Source organism: Octopus sinensis, unplaced genomic scaffold (genome assembly GCF_006345805.1).
Source record: "Octopus sinensis unplaced genomic scaffold, ASM634580v1 Contig11382, whole genome shotgun sequence".
Lineage (NCBI taxonomy): Eukaryota > Metazoa > Mollusca > Cephalopoda > Octopoda > Octopodidae > Octopus > Octopus sinensis.
Genome location: NW_021832374.1, coordinates 367,378 through 382,342, shown reverse-complemented (window position 1 = coordinate 382,342; position 14,965 = coordinate 367,378). Strand labels below are relative to the sequence as shown.

The 14,965-nt window shown below is 31.7% G+C and overlaps 1 protein-coding gene and 1 long non-coding RNA gene across 2 annotated transcripts; both read left to right on the top strand.

Moving 5' to 3' along the window:
• Window positions 1–8,229: 8,229 nt before the first annotated feature.
• LOC115228921 lies at window positions 8,230–8,671 on the top strand. The gene is made up of 3 exons (XR_003883277.1): window positions 8,230–8,345; window positions 8,447–8,539; window positions 8,576–8,671. It is a non-coding gene; the product is annotated as an uncharacterized LOC115228921 (long non-coding RNA).
• Window positions 8,672–9,044: 373 nt separating this feature from the next.
• On the top strand, window positions 9,045–9,508 carry LOC118761277. The gene is made up of 3 exons (XM_036499047.1): window positions 9,045–9,125; window positions 9,157–9,321; window positions 9,353–9,508. Exons 1-3 carry the CDS (start codon window positions 9,063–9,065, stop codon window positions 9,506–9,508), a joined length of 384 nt encoding a protein of 127 aa, XP_036354940.1. The 5' UTR covers window positions 9,045–9,062.
• Window positions 9,509–14,965: the final 5,457 nt, after the last annotated feature.

The following is a 14,965-nucleotide window of genomic DNA, read 5'->3' as shown; positions in this document are numbered from 1 at the left end:
TTGGAAGCTAATCTCTTCCAAGCAATTTCTGAAGTTGGAGATTTCCACTTGTTCCCTTGTTGGGAATTGTTTGCTATTAGATCCACAGCTCATTATTGTTACCAGCTACTGGTTTGAGTTTGGCCATATTTTTCAATCTGGTTAGACTCGTACTCTCAGAAATTTCACGTTGAACTTTTCAAGGATAAAACTCCAGCCACCCCTGGGTATTCTCCCCAGTCTTTGTTTGGTTGATGAACACCTGTGACACCCATTCATTCTTAGAGACACATTGACATCCTCAATAATTGCAGAAAGATGTGAAAGTTAGTATTGGCAACACGACTTCCAACGTAGGGTTATTGTTTATACTAGCTCTTGTGGCATTATCCAGCCCAGAGACATCGTTCCTGCATCCACCATATCTTTTTTTAATTTATTTCTGCAGGAGGGCCCATGGGATTCATTTTCTTCTAATCGAGAAAAACGGACATGAACAGCACCACAACAACTGATTTAAAACAATAAATTGGTATCCATAAAATCTAGATCTCAATCCAATCGAGCATGTGTAGGCATTCTTTTTACAAAAAATTTGTGGTATCTCAATGTGCTTTAAATTTCAAAGTTTTATTGTAATATAATGAACAAAAATTTGAGTTTAAACATATCCAAAGTAAAAAATGCTAAATCCCACTTCTTATGTTATTTTGAAAGTTTCAAAACAAATAAATTTAAAGTTTCTCGTAATTTAAATAGAGAATTGCCATAAATAAAAAGTCAATATACATTGAAGTGTACGTTACAGAACACTTCATTGTTTGGCCAGATTGTCTCATTGTAGATTTAGATTTATTCCTCATTACTATACTACTTTCAAAGAGTAATGGGACGTAATCTTCACTTGATAGATGACAATTATTTACCATTACGGCATCCATTATCATTAATTCATAAATATTATTGTTGAATCTCCAAGCATTAGGGTTTAACCTGCATGCATTCGTGTTTAAACCGCAAGTATTTAAATTTTATAAGCAAGCATTCATGTTTTTCAGCAACTTAACTAAGAGCTATGTTGTTGAAATAAACTGATAGCTCAAAACTGATTTTATTATATTTCCGTTTTATTAGTTAGTTAAGCGCTCTTTTGCATGTCCCATAAAGGGTTTCGCTTAAACATGCATTTCAACCATCCTGCATGCCATCTTCGCCAACGCCGCCTTTTTCCTGGCCTTCATTTAAACATTGTCTAGATCATTTGCCGTCAGCAATTTATTGTGAATACCTCGAATTATTGTTGGGAATAAAATCACTTACATATTGAAAAAATTGTTGGAACTTCATTGTGCTCTTTCGTTCGGTGTAGAATTATAGGGTTTGCAGAGTGACTGATTATTAATTTTAGATGACCAGTAAAGTCCGTGTGGAAGGTGCAACTGCCTGCGGGGAAAAGAGTCTCAGTTCAGTATCCGAGATCTCCCATTTGGAGGAATTATAAAATAGAACAGGTTTCACGAAGGCGTTATAAAGTCTTGATCTGAGTTGGCGATTTACAGGCAGAGCTTGGAGCCATGCTTTGCTTTGTATTCTCCTCAAAGCCGCGGTAGCCAGCAGCTTTCTGCGGGCAATGTCTTTGCTTTCTCCGAGCAAAAAGCCAAGGGGATTCGTTTTGGGCACGAACAATTCATTAGCCTACACGCTTGCTGGTACATGAATTCCCCGGTTAACTGGCTTACCCTGGTCTTTTGGTCATTAAATAAATAAATAAATAAAAATGATTGACAGTTTAAGTAGATAGGTAAAGATGTAATCAATCTGTAATTAGTTAAACTATAAAATGAGACAAATGATAACGGCATAATTGTGCGACATCAATGAGTGTTTCGGTTATAAACGAAATTTTTCACAAAAAGTTGAAAAAGCCATCAATCTTCAAATATACGAAGAATACTGTGCGTCATATGCATACCAAGATATGGTATGTATAATATAATAGGCTAATTATTTTGGAAAACTTTCAGTAAGCATGCCAGCAGCTGCAAATTTTTTCAAAAAAAAGCTAAAGAGGAAATTGAACATGCAATAATTTCGAAATATTTGCTAAAAAAGAAGGAACGGTCAAATTGAACATAATACCAGTAAGTTATATTGGGTATAGACTTTAGGTTCCTAAAAATACCTACAGCTCTATTGAAGGAGCTTTGAAAATTTCACTTGAAATGGAGAAAGATATTGACAAAATCCTTAATTTACATAAAATGTCTAACTGATCCAAGTGTATCAATCTTTGTAGAAAATATTTTACTAGTTCGGAAAGTTTCTTGGCATTTCTATTGGACAATGCAAGTCAAAAATGGATATTCTTCATTTCAATAACCATTTCTTTAATTATTTTACTTAAATCGGTCTTTGGATGTTTTCTTTTAACTCTTACTAATAAAAATGACATATTGATTATATCAAATTGAATTTTTGTTGTTGAACTCATAAGTTGTTGAATTTATTTAGGAATTTATGTTGAAATGCAATTTTTTATTCGATTCAGTCGTTCTTAAAAGTAAATATTAAAAAACAAAGTTAGATGTTTCACTCGTTTTAAATGACTTATTTAACACAATTCTAGTAGATACTAATTTTAAAAAACACAATAATAGAAAATCTTGTAGATTATTTAGTAAATGGTGTAGATTGCAAGCTTGAATGAGGCTTGTAAACAGCTAAAGGCGTCGTCTTTGTTCTTTACCCGACTTTTACTGATAACGAGGCCCTGAGGATCTGAGTTTGTCTGAGGCTTGATTAGAAATATTCCAGCTTCATAATTGTGTTTACGGCTCGACAGTCTTGAACAAGCACAGTGGCTAAAGGTCTTTACAACATGAACCGCTCGATGACATCGTAAATAGACAATCTTTCTTTTCAAAAAAGGAAAATCGTTTTCATAAAACGCAACTTTTGCAGACACTCACGCAGCTATTTTCCTTTACATCTCAGCATCGACCCTGTGATACGCTTCTTCCGGGGCGAAGGATTCGAAGATCACAAAATAGGTTTCTTTCCCGAAATCTGTTTGTTTTCCCTTTGCCTTTGAGACCAGCGGTATCATTTGGAAGCGTGAACGTGCGCTTTTTTCAGATCGGGGCACGGATATTCTCGAAGACCTTTGACCTCTGCGAAACAAGTTTGCAATTTCATAGGATTTGTTTGCCACTTTACGGTGCAATTGTAAAGTAATTTTTGCCGGAGATGTTATCTCCTTATTAAATTTGAAATTTGTTTTTTTTCTAATCATTCAAGCGAAAAAATTAATATGGGCGTCATTTGAATAGATCATCTAAAATCTGTGCAAGTGTAATTGATGAAAGTGGACAAAAACTGCACAAATATTTTAGTGAACTAGAATTAATTTACAAAACTGAAGTAAAAATTGTACTTATTGTTTTTACATAGGATGGGCTCGTCTCTATATTTTTCAAGAAATATAAAACTGAAGAAAGTATCCAAACATAAATAGACAGTCGAATTGAAGAGAAAATACAAATATAGGTATGAAAATATATCTCACTTGGTGACGGCAAACGCCCAGACGGAATGACAATCTTTCCTTTTCGGGACGGCAAGTGCCTCGTCTGGGATGCTACGTGCATCGACTCTTTCTCTCTATCGGCAATCATGTCATCTGCCACTTCCCTCGGGTCCGCTGCGGAAAAGGCTGAGACGGCCAAAATTAAAAAATACCAAGTACTTGGACGCCGTTTTATATTCGTGCCGATCGCTTTGGAGACATCGGGCGTCACAGGCCTCTAACCTCGGCCTTCATCAGCGACATCGGGAGGAAATTGGCCCACAAAATGAAAGAGTCAGGCGAGGTTTCGTGGCTATTGCAGCGGATATCCATCGCTATTCTCAGTGGCAACACGCATGCGGTACTTTCCGCAGGAGGGTGCGTGCTTTAGCCCCCCCCCCGGAGTTTCCCCTCTGCCCGTCCCTAACTTAATTTGTTTTCATTTGGTACAATAAACCTTTGCTAACACATTCACAAAAAATGACAATAAACGAAAAAAGAACGAAATTATATAATCAATATAAATGAAATTTACGGAAATAGACATTTCAAATGATCGATAAATAGATACGAGCGTACATCTATCTTATTCTTTTAACTTTTTTGGACTATTAATTTATAATTTTTTAAAGAAGAGTTTTTTTGGTTATAAAAAAATTTTTCTGATTTATGGTCTTTCATTTGAATATCAGATTACTTTGTTCACTCTAAGTTTAATTTTTCGTAAATGCTAGGTTTCGTCAAACTTTCGTAAATAAAAAAATGTTCAAAAATCTTTAAAAATGTTCTAAGTAAGAGTTTTTTTACCAAGTGATTTATATTTTTTTAAATACTCAGAATTTGTTTTTATCGTACGGAATTTAATTCGCGTTATTATTAATGGGGGTACTCTTCTAATTATTTAAGAGAAAACAAATTAAGTTAGGAATGAACAGAGGGGAAACTCCGGGGGGCTAAAGCACGCACCTTCCTGCGGAAAGTATTATTAATTGTATTGATTTTTTAGTCAATTTAAAAATAAAAATTTTAATTGAATTTGAATATGAGTAAAAAGCAAGTGAAAAAATTATTAAACTTTTGATTACTTCCACTTTGATCAATCATCAAATTTTAGAATATTTAAGAGAAGAATAATTTATGAATATACTACATATTATCCTGACGATTTAAATTTCAGTCATATTTCATTTAATATGTATGCAGATCAACTATTAATTTGTATTTTCCAGAAAATAATTACAGAATTTCTCAAACAGTCCCAAATTTAAACATGTACCCGTGGATGAAAAAAAATCATGTATTTTGTTTTAATATAATTTTTCAAGTAATAGAAAACGATTTTTTAAACGATTTACCAAGATCAGGGACTTGCTATTCACACAAACGAGTAGTATAATTAGAAAAGGAATTTTGTAAAAAAATATTTAACAAAAGAAATGAGAAAAGTTTTGGCGATTTGATTTTGCACAGCATGTCAGAGTCAATTTATCTTTTTTTGGTTTTTGTAGACATATAAGGATTTTAGGAATAACATCTAAGCAAATGGAAATATAAAACTTTATTAATCTTGAACTGTCACAGTATACTATAATGTATTAATTAATATAGTGGAACTTTTTGCTGCTAGCTATGGACAATGGATAGGCAACTTTTTTATGGATTTTTGCAACTTTTGATGTATTTCCGCTGTCTTGATCTTCTCCTTGCCCGCAAAAAATTTGATGCTCACTCTCCTGAGGTCATTTGGTAGCAATCCGGGGAAGCGCTGTTGTTTTGCTAGCCGCTAATCTCATACCTTGATGTCTGACTGGGGTTAGCAACAACAACTACAGACTTCGAAGACAAGGGGGCAAAACTGTATAATTTTTATAATACAATCAAACCTTATAAACTGACTCTTCGGTATACTTGAATTCCCTTAAAATCATACTGAACTTCTGGTTCCGATTCACCTTATAGGTTATCATTGGTATTTCATCTTTGATATATCGGATCTTTTCTATTCTGAATATCAGCTGTATTTTGTGGTCCCAACTTGAATTTTGTAAATTTAAAAACTCAATATACCGACTTCCCCTCTATACCTGACACTTCCGTCGGTCTCGAGAGGAATTGTAATTCGATAAAATACTCTTATTTTCATTTTTTTATTAAGTCACTAGAATATTTCTATTTCAACAAGAGTTAGGGAAAGAAAGCTATGAAGATGCTTTTTGTATTGATCGCGAAACTCTTTCAGAAATTTTAAGAATTTTTAATTATATATTCCTTGAAATGAGGAACCGTTTTTTTCCAACGAAAATGATGATCTAGGAGGCATTACTTAGGAAGCATTAAGTTTTTCAATTTTTAAGTTTTTAAAAATTTAGGAAATCTAAATCAGCAATTTCCAACCGGGATGGCGCGGCACTTTTGGTGCCACGAGATTCTTGATATTTAAAATTAAAAATTATTTATAATTTAAAATGTCCGATTTGTTAATGATCCCCACGCTCCACAAGCATAACTAAGGGAAGGTTCGATGAATTGCCGGTATTTTGATTGGCGTGTGGGGAAGCTGATCCATTGTTTGCATTTTCGGAGAAACACTTTTAAGATGTTCAGTTTCTTCATGCAGCTAGTAGTAACATTTTCAACTTGTTGGGAGAAACACATGTGACTATCGTAAGTCACGGCGAGGATTTTCTGGGATTTTTTAAAGGGGATTTCCATGTTGTTTAGATTTAAGTTCACCACCATTTTCCCAAGCTTCCTTGCTAAAGTCATAACCGTAGTGACCGATTTTTCAGGACTCGTTGATAGTCGATTAATCGAGAGCCAACATTTAAGATTGTGGAGGTAGTTCTGCAGTTTTGTACTTGCCGTGTTCATCTCACGGCTCCGGGTAGCAATTACAATATCGTCAGCATGATTACTAAATTAAATCTGAATAGTTTTTTCATAATATATTTATAAGTTGGTCAATTTTTAAAAAAGCAATAAAAATAATGCCTTAGTTCTCAGCATCATATAAATGTGTATTAAATCAAAAAAACAGAAACAGGTTGTTGTCAATTGAAGATGACCATCTGGTATCTCTGTCGCGAATTCGTCCCCTTCTAAAAATTTTGTGTACACATAAACAAGCACAAGTGTCTTATTAGTTATCATAATTACTTTTGGTAATTTTTTTGTAAAATTTCTCGAATATATAAATTAAAAAACATTTCTACTTAATATTTGCCGCAAGAAAAAACCCGGTTTTAGGTACCGCGAACACAAAAAATTTGGGAAACGCTAGTCTAAATAGATAATTAGCGGTAATTCTTTACCAAAGTCGTAAAAACTTTAATGGAATCAGAATTAATTACCGTCGCAAAACCAGCTGGTTATTCCGAAGAATTTCATTTGTGATCCTCTGGTCAATAAATAATGATGAAATATAGATAGGTCTAATAATTTCATATTTATAAACATGCTGAAAAACAAACTTTTTTCCGAGTTTTTCCCGAGAATTTTACGAAATATTATTATTATCTTCAAATTTGTACAATTTTCTGCCTAAATTGACAATTTCAGATTGCTATTATTCTTAAAAGATAATTCATTATCAAGATTTGTTTAAAAATGAACATTAAAAATAGATAAATCCAATATTATTGGAATAGTCAGAAATCTCAGAAGTTATGAGCAAGCCATAAAATTTATATTAATCTAACAAAATATGATTTATTGTTTTATTATGACCACAATAAAATTCTTAAAAACGAATTAAAGGCACATTTATGATAAAATGGTTAAAAAAATATTTTTAATCAATTCAACATGTCTCTGGACTGTCTCGATTATTTTTTTAAGACATACTGACTAATTGCAGAGAAACCATAATCAAATCTATGCAACTTTACTATCCCAATTTTCAGATAGATTATGTTTCTAAAAATGGTTTATCAGATCACATATTTTTAATTATCATAATTTACCTAAACTGAAATTTAATAAATAAAAATTTTTTGATAGATAAATATAAATAATGAAATTTTATACACGAAAAAAAAGCAATTCTTTTTTTGCGGTATAGATAAAAAAATTCTATCAACTTGAAAAATATTTCAAAGTAGAAATATTTGATTGATATTGGGAATTTAACATAACAAATGCTTATTTACGGACTTCGTGGTTGACTTAGCTTTTCTACTTTGAAAAACTCAGAAAACTAGCTAGTTAATAGCGAATAATGAAAAATCATGTAAAAAATTAATTTGTCAAATAAAATCGACCATCATCTAATTTTAAAAAGATTTTGTGTGGTTTTCATTAAAAAATAAAAGATTGTTTAACTATAATCAAAAACTAAAAATTATATTTTGATTAATAAAGAAATATAATTTTAAATTTAGTGCTAAGATGAAAAAATCTACATTTATTGACATTGGATTGATTTCCGCTGACTATACTTAACACTTTCGAGGTCAAAATAAAAGAAATTTCAATACCAAATATTTAATGTTTTGAACGCAGTTTGAGGTTTATATAAATTAGATTATCGTTTTATTTTTTTACTTTTTCAATGGAATTTAATGAAAATTGGTTCAATAATAAAGATAATTCAAATAATTCCTTAAATAAGCAAGAAAATAACAGTAAATTGAAACTAACGACGATTATTTAGTAAACAATGAACTGCCTCAAATGTGGCCTGGAATTGAACAAAATTTAGTCAACCAAATGGTTTTAAATTTTTATCCAAATTAATCTATTTATTAGCAATATCAAATGCTTTTGTCGTTTTGGGATAATTACTCGTCATCATTACTACAAGGTACTATATAAGCTAGTCAGTTAAATATTAAATAAAGAAATTAACCTCAAATTGTATTTTTTTAATACAAAAACTAAATAATTTAATTTGTTCTATAAAAGAAAAAAGGAACAATACCGAAAATTCACAATACTGGCAACCTGAAAACATTTTGGAGAATATATCGAAAGAAAATCCGCTCAATACGTCAATCTGTAAATTTCGATTAATAATTAGTTTAATCAAATAAGCTTATAACCAAATAAATTATCAATTACTCGGCCAAAACCCTTTATTCACCTATTTTTACATCCAGCAAATGAGTCAAATGATGCAATATCTACAATTTCCGATAGCGCAGTACCTGAGTCTTATTTTGAATAATCAAAGTATTTTAAACAAATACTTTCTACTAGTATTGCATCATTTGGACATGTGTTTACACAATATTAAAAATTATTCCGCCCAGAACCAAAATTACCCTTTAACAAATCTGTCACAAATTATTTCACAAACTAGTGATCATAGTAAGTCACAATTTTACAATTTAGATTTACTGAACACCTTAACATTTAATTCCTTGGAAATTCCTTTTAATATTACTACCCATCCTATTAAAATAGAAGATAGGAGGAATTCTGATCTTAATATATATGGAGGCATCTCAATACAAATAATAAGGTATTAGATACTAAACAAGAATGGAGCTGGATCGGTGAAAGTAGTATCACAAAAGGAATGCGGGGTCGTGCGAAGAAAAAATATTATCAAAAACTAAAACATAAATCTAAAATATATTCGGTAAACATAAAAAATTTAAATAATATTCCAGGTTGGTTTGTATGTAAGATTGCATAAAGCGGGAAATAGATCTCGAAACTATTTATTCTGCAGAATTTTGTCCTTATATGAAACTGTTCTGAACACAAAGAGAATGAAGATAGAACATTTTCATACATATAATCAACTTTACAACTCTGGTGACAAAATTAACGATGTAAAGACATATTTTTTATAATTTCAATTAGAACATATTAATAAAATCTATGAAAAGGAATCAAAAGTGCTTCCGAGTGACAGATATTGCGGATAATATCAGCGTGGTACCATACCACGAATTTTTGGAGATAAGAAATAGTGACGACGTTAACAAAAAGCTTAAGACTTTTTATATTCAAGAATAAAATTATTTGACTTCAATCTATTATCTTTTTGTTCTTAAATCAAATTTGATTATATTCTTTAAAAATTTTGATTTTAATGATTATAAAAAAGCCTTTGACAGACAATTCATGACAATAATTTTATTTTATCTAAGTCAGGTTGCCTAATCTGATTTACAACATATAATTCCATTTTTAAGCCTGATGATAGATTTTCGAATCTTTTAATAAAAAATTTATGATTTTTAATGAAAACCAACCAATAACTACAAGTTAATTAATTAAAAGCTTCAAGGCGGGAGCCAATCGAGAAAGAATTAGATACTATCGCAAATATCCCGAAAAACATTCGATTTGCGCCTGTGATAGACATGATCCGATTTGACGAAGCTGATTTATAATTCGAATGGAAGGATTGAACTTTCCGTAAGTGAGAGTACTTCGCATCTATTAAAAATTATTGACATCTATACTATAATCCTTCATTTAAGTGATTGCCAATTCGTTTTCATAAAGATTTTAGTAAACAGCACAAATAAATTTGATAAATTTCGTTAAATATGGTTAGAGAACTATATTTTAAAAATCATTTTGTCTGACTTTATAATTTTAATGAATTCTGTTACAGTGGTTTAGATTGAACATTTACAAAACAATAAAGTATATTATGAGAAAAAATACAAGGAATAATAGAATATCGCTTAACCGCCATTTAGCCACAAAAATGAATTTAGTTTCTAAGCAATGACAATCTTGAAACATTATCTGATTCGTAAATTCATAACAGAAGACTATTAGTTAATAAATCTGGGAATTAAGGACAGTTTTTATAAACCTGACTCGATTCTAGATTGAGAAATATTAAATTGGTTTTGTGAAGAAAAGTGTTCAATATGGATAATTATCTTATTTCTATTAACAATGTTTTCACATGTTCATTTTTTTAAGAATATGTGTGCTCGTTTATAGCCTTGAACAAGTTTACTGAGTTTAATTCATTTTTGATCAAGTTTTTAATCCTCGTGGATGTTTCTTCATAGATTTCTCCATAACTTTTTTAAATCGTTGTTATTCTTCAAAACTTTTTAGATATCGGTATCCATTTGGCCCATCGAGTATGCAAGCTTTCATAAACAAAGACTTAACATTCGTCGCAGATTTTTCAACGTTTCTTTCTAACCCAGCTAGGTCAAAAAACGATTCAACTTCTTCCACCATCATTTCCATTACTTCATTATGATGCTAAAACAGCTTTGCTTTGTTCATAGATAAGAGGTGGGTATTGACATATGCAGCTTCCCCCTGCCTAGTTTACGTCATTACTTTCGGGAATTTCCCGTCAAGCATTGGGTTCAAAGGGTTTATTTACAACACAAAGATGAGAGGGAATTTCTTTGCAGTATCATCAATTGATTTTAACTTCACCCAGTGTTCTTTTTCCAAATTTATCTGATTTTCCATTTGGTAGTGAATTTTTAGATAAACATTACCATCCAACACGGAAGACTAGAGTTTTGCAGGACATGGATTAAGAATTGGTGGTTGACTGAATCAATTGATTTCCTCATATCAATCAGCATGCAAGATGACTAATAACAAAGGATATATGCTTGCTAGGGTAGGTAGCTATATATCCAGACACTAATTTTCTGGAAATCTATAGAGAGCATGCAAGCTGCGAACCTGAAAAATTTTACTTATATTTTTGAATAATTAATGCTGATATAGTGAGCAGACTATCTCGTAAAATTGCTTTTCTAAGACCACATACTATATTTCAATAAAAATTACGAATTCAAAGACTTTGAAAAAGAGACATTTTTCGGATAAGTTAATTACGAATTCGAATTCAAAGACTACGAATTACAAATTACGAATTCAAAGACTTTGAAAAAAAGACATTTTTTGGATAAGTTTGTCCTCTGCCGATAATTAATTAGTCATGGTTAATCATTCTAGTTTAATTATTGGCGGATAGGCATTAATCCTGACTATAGCCATGGGAACTCGCTCGGCGAAATACCAATTATCAGGTGGTTCGGGAGTCGCCCTTCCCATAAGTGACCCAACGTATCGAAGCAGATTAGTGACATTATTACCACCAATGATTATTTATCATCAAAAGTAAAAATTAATAAGATCCCTATTCCATAATTTACAAAATTACAAATCATCAAAATGGTCTCGATTCACGTGATTCTAAAAAAATAATTAACAAATTATTATACAGTCAACCCTCTCTATAATGAACAAAATGTCCACGTCAAAACATCATGTTCACTATTGTCTATAGTGAACAAAAGGAATCAAAATAACAATAAACAATATTGAAGTATAATTACAAAGATTATTTAGAAATTTTAATCATGTAATCGGTGATTTTTTGAGAATTATTAGTTTGATAATTTCTTAAAATTTTTCGTATTTCGTATACTTTTCCTCTTTGTTCATAATCATTCTCAAGAAACCATAATTCAAGCGCCTTCGCATATTCACTAGCTTCATATTCACTAGCCATATGTCATCCATGCTTTTTTATTTGATTTGTATTCCACTTGTAAATTATTAATTAAATTTCTTCTTCCTTTAAAGCAGCGTGGATTTTTGGCTTTTCCAATAACAAATGGGTCAAGTTTTTCTCCCATCATACTAACGCAAAACATAACAGTTACTCTTTCTTTTATCGGTTTTTTAGACAGATTTTTGTCCGAGTCAACAGCTAATGTTCTCTTCGACAAAAATTTAAAAAACAATCCAGTTTCGTCCAAATTAAAAATATTTTTTGAACAATATTGTTCTAATTTTCTATTGAGGCTTTCTGTAAAATTTTCAATCACAGAGGTTTCAACAAATTGATTTTCCCCACATAAAGCACGGGAAGCAATGCAATATCAATTTTTAAATTTCTCAAGCCATCCATTTGATGCTTGAAATCCTTGAATATTACAAACTTTCGCCATTTTTAGAGACATGGACTTCAAAAGATATTCATTGATTGTAAATCCAAATGATCGTTTTTTAACGAACCATTCAAATAAATCTCTGTCGAATGGTTGAGACTTGGGCAATTAAATTTCTTCTTTTTTTGGTCATCTTGAACATTAAGTATTCCTTCAGAATTTTTCAAAATTTTGTTTATGCAGCCCAGAGAAACATTGAAATAAAGGGATAAATCGCGCTGTGTGTAATGTCTATTTTTATGATAAAATTCGATTATTTCCTTCTTTTGAAAAAATGACAGGCGTTTTCGATTTTCCACCATGCTAACAACTGTAGAACGTGTAGTTTATTCATTTTAAAGAATTTTAAATATATATGTAAAAATATTAAATTTAATATTTTTATGTTCAAAAAAATTCACTATTCTTTAATAGTGAACGTCAAAATATTTAAATAAATGATATTATACATTTTTAAAGGGAATACTCATTTTATAATTAATATATTAATGAGAATTACTAATATTTGTTATTGTAGATTGCATTAATATGGCCTGTTCACTATAGAGAGGGTTCACTATAGAGAGGGTTGACTGTATCTATTTTATTGAATTCCGGATATTCGAAGCGTTCAAAATTGATTAGTATGATTCCCAATAAAGTGGAAAGTATTAGCGGCAAGCGTCGATAAAGTATTATCCGCAATTCGTAAGTTCTAAACAAATACCTCATCTTAAATTAAACATTAAACTTTTTTTAACGTAAATTGTTTGTTTTATTAAAAAAAGACAAGAGAAAAATGAAATTAAACTGAAAAAATTGATATTAATTAAATTTTTATTTAAATAAATATAGTATTTCACTTATTTAAATTAAAAAATAAATGTTTATAGCTTTTTCGTATTTGTATTCTTGTGTGACGTTTATTTTCTTATTTTCACAGAAATGGACCAAGTTAATAACTCAAATAAATTAAATGGTATATATTAATTACATTTTCTGTTTGTTTAGAGTCACAAAACTCCACGGATCAGCTAAATGCAGTCCAACCACCATTTATGGCGAACTTTTGCCTTCCAAAATTAATAAACAACAATTTACCTACAAATCCTAAACCGTAATTGACAAATCCATATAAGATTAGTGTCACGGATTTGTTTAGCAATTCGACATTAACCGAACAATTTTTCTTGACCAAACCAAGCGAAATTGAGAATGGTGGATATTTTGTCAATTTTTAACTTTATAGTCAAAAATCAGGAAGAATGTGAACCGGGAGAACAACCCGAGGACTCTTTAAAGTTATTTGACGAGTCGCCTTCAGGAAAACTGATTTTCCGTGGAGGATCAACATTTCTGGACGATCGTGCAAAGAGTTGTCAAAAAATATAATTTTGTAGTCAAATTGGATTCTTTGTCCCCACTAAAGCCGATTCTCTCCGAAGTTGAAGAAATCAAACCCAAAGAAGAGGAAGAGGTCGACAAAAATGAGATTTCTGTTCATTCGGTGACTGTTTGTTCACTAAATTCGTAGATTCGGTGCAAAGTCTGGAATCTAGTGAAATCTACGAATACTTACAAGGAATGTGGGCCCTGCTCATTCATTCTGAGTGATCTGATTGATCAAAATAGATCAAGAATAGGTATTCCCTATAAAATTGTTTAAAAGTAATCCGGTCGTTGATAAATGGGGAGTTGTATGTAAATTCTATGATTTGGAGAGAACTCAAAGCGTGGGTAAAGGGGACCAATGGAATGACCATTTCTGTCGTCAATGTTGACGGAGAATTGGAATTTTATTACATTTCTGTATTTAATTATTATATATTTAGGTTAACCAAGAGAGTGTTCTCTCACTACAAAATGACATCAACACGAGGATTGCGAATTCTCCCTCTGTTGCTGCACCCCGGAATGAGATTGGTTTGGATATTTGTGATTATTGCCAGTCAATTCAGATTCGGAGACCCCCGAAGTCATTTCCATTCACAGTGGTTTGTCACTGCTGCTTCAACATAGAATCGGAGGAAGAACTGGATGTTGACCAAAGCGATTCCACTGAAGAATTCTCCGGGGATGAAATGATGTCCTGCAGTGACGAGGTGATGTCATGTACGGAGAATATGCCATGTGTCGACCAAGTGGCTTCCTCCACTGAGCAAATCTCCTCGCCTGGGGAAGTAGTTTCCTGTAGTGAGGAGTCGAATTCCTGTCAAGATGTCATGTCTTGCACAGAAGAAATGGAGCCATGTGAAGTGCCATCCTTTGGAGTGATCACTCCTGTCAATCAAGTTGTGTCTGAAGCTGAATCAATTCGCCATAATTCGATGGACGCGTTCTACGAGAATAGTCTGCATGATAACGAAAATATCACTAAAGAGGAAGACCAACCTGAGTGTGCCGAGGAAGGGGATTCTGACTGTCTCAAAACATACGAGTCTGGCATAGTTAGTCCAATGGAGGTCGAAAATACTCACAATGAATGTGGTGATAAAACAGTCGAATCCACGAATATATTTGATTCGTATGTAAAACTGAA

What these genes read in the sequence shown, in the direction of transcription:
- LOC118761277 (XM_036499047.1), top strand. Translation starts at nt 9,063, where the DNA reads ATGCGGGGTCGTGCGAAGAAAAAATATTATCAAAAACTAAAACATAAA. An exon ending in ATAAATCTAAAATATATTCG is followed by an intron (nt 9,126 to 9,156) that starts GTAAACATAAAA and finishes ATAATATTCCAG; the next exon opens with GTTGGTTTGTATGTAAGATT. An exon ending in CTGGTGACAAAATTAACGAT is followed by an intron (nt 9,322 to 9,352) that starts GTAAAGACATAT and finishes AATTTCAATTAG; the next exon opens with AACATATTAATAAAATCTAT.